Source organism: Bidens hawaiensis, unplaced genomic scaffold (assembly GCF_021521415.1).
Source record: "Bidens hawaiensis isolate Kalapana, Puna unplaced genomic scaffold, B.hawaiensis_p1.1 tig00036690_1, whole genome shotgun sequence".
NCBI classification, from domain to species: Eukaryota; Viridiplantae; Streptophyta; class Magnoliopsida; order Asterales; family Asteraceae; genus Bidens; species Bidens hawaiensis.
In genome coordinates this window covers 62,548-63,606 of record NW_027505419.1, presented here as the reverse complement: position 1 = coordinate 63,606, position 1,059 = coordinate 62,548, and the positions used below count along the sequence as shown (strand labels likewise).

At 43.7% G+C, this 1,059-nt stretch overlaps 1 protein-coding gene across 1 annotated transcript; it reads right to left on the bottom strand.

Moving 5' to 3' along the window:
• Positions 1-212: 212 nt before the first annotated feature.
• Positions 213-779, bottom strand: LOC143613075 (uncharacterized). Its single transcript, XM_077086889.1, has one exon. The coding sequence runs from the start codon at positions 777-779 to the stop codon at positions 213-215; it is 567 nt and encodes a 188-aa protein (XP_076943004.1).
• Between the last annotated feature and the right edge of the window lie 280 nt (positions 780-1,059).

The window sequence follows — 1,059 nt, the reverse complement described above, 5'->3', positions numbered from 1 at the left end:
TGCAGGTAGTCAAGAAGACAGCGTTGTCGTTGACTCTGGGAAGAGTATCAACGATTTATATTAGGCTATGTCATCCTGGCTTGTATTTTGCCCTTTTTTTTTCTTTTGTATGCGGGCTTAGGTGCTCGCTTGTAAATTTTTTTTTTGTGAAATGCGGAGTATCGTTTCCATTCAAGTTTGACCCTTGGCCTGTTTTTACAATTGGAATCGATTTACATATAACACTTTCGCAATTGCGCTGCATTCCATGTTCTAGGAATCGTTGAGCCATCGAGATGCATCAGAGTGTAGGCGCCTTTTCCCAATACTTTCTTAATCTGGTATGGGTCTTCCCAAGATGGGGCTAGTTTGCCCTGTGGTTGTGCTCTTGATGCCTCGCTGCGAAGAATGTAATCTCCGACATTGAACTCACATATTTTTACTTTGGCCTTGTAATACTTTTGTAGCTGGCGCTTGTAATTTTGTTCTCTCATTGCCGCCAACTCTCGTCGTTCTTCGAGAAGCATTAGGTCTAACTTCCTTTCAGCATCGTTATCTTTCGGTAGTGTGATTCTTGGTGAAGGAACGCCGACTTCGGCGGGGATCATTGCTTCGGTACCATAGGTTAGGCTGAACGGCGTTTCTGCATTGCTTGTGTTTTTATGTGTTCTTATTGCCCATAGTACATGAGGTAATTGATCAACCCATCCTGACTTGTGATTTGCCAATCTTTTCTTGATTTCGCCGATGATCATTCTGTTGGCGCGCTCCACTTCACCATTCCCTTGTGGGTGAGCCATGGAGGTAAACGTCTGCTTGAGGTTGAGCTCTTTTAACCATTTTTGGATATGTTGGTCAGCAAAATGTGTTCCGTTGTCGCTGACCAAATTCATGGGTAGTCCAAAGCGACGTATTATAAATTCCCAGATGAATTTCTTGATGCTGGTTGCGTTGATTGTTGCTACCCGGCTTTGCTTCGATCCACTTTGTGAAGTAATCGATCGCAACTATCAAAAATTTGACGCGACCTGGCGCCTCTAGAAATGGTCCGGTTATATCAATTGCCCATTCCTGAAATGG

What these genes read in the sequence shown, in the direction of transcription:
- LOC143613075 (XM_077086889.1), bottom strand. Translation starts at nt 779, where the DNA reads ATGGCTCACCCACAAGGGAATGGTGAAGTGGAGCGCGCCAACAGAATG.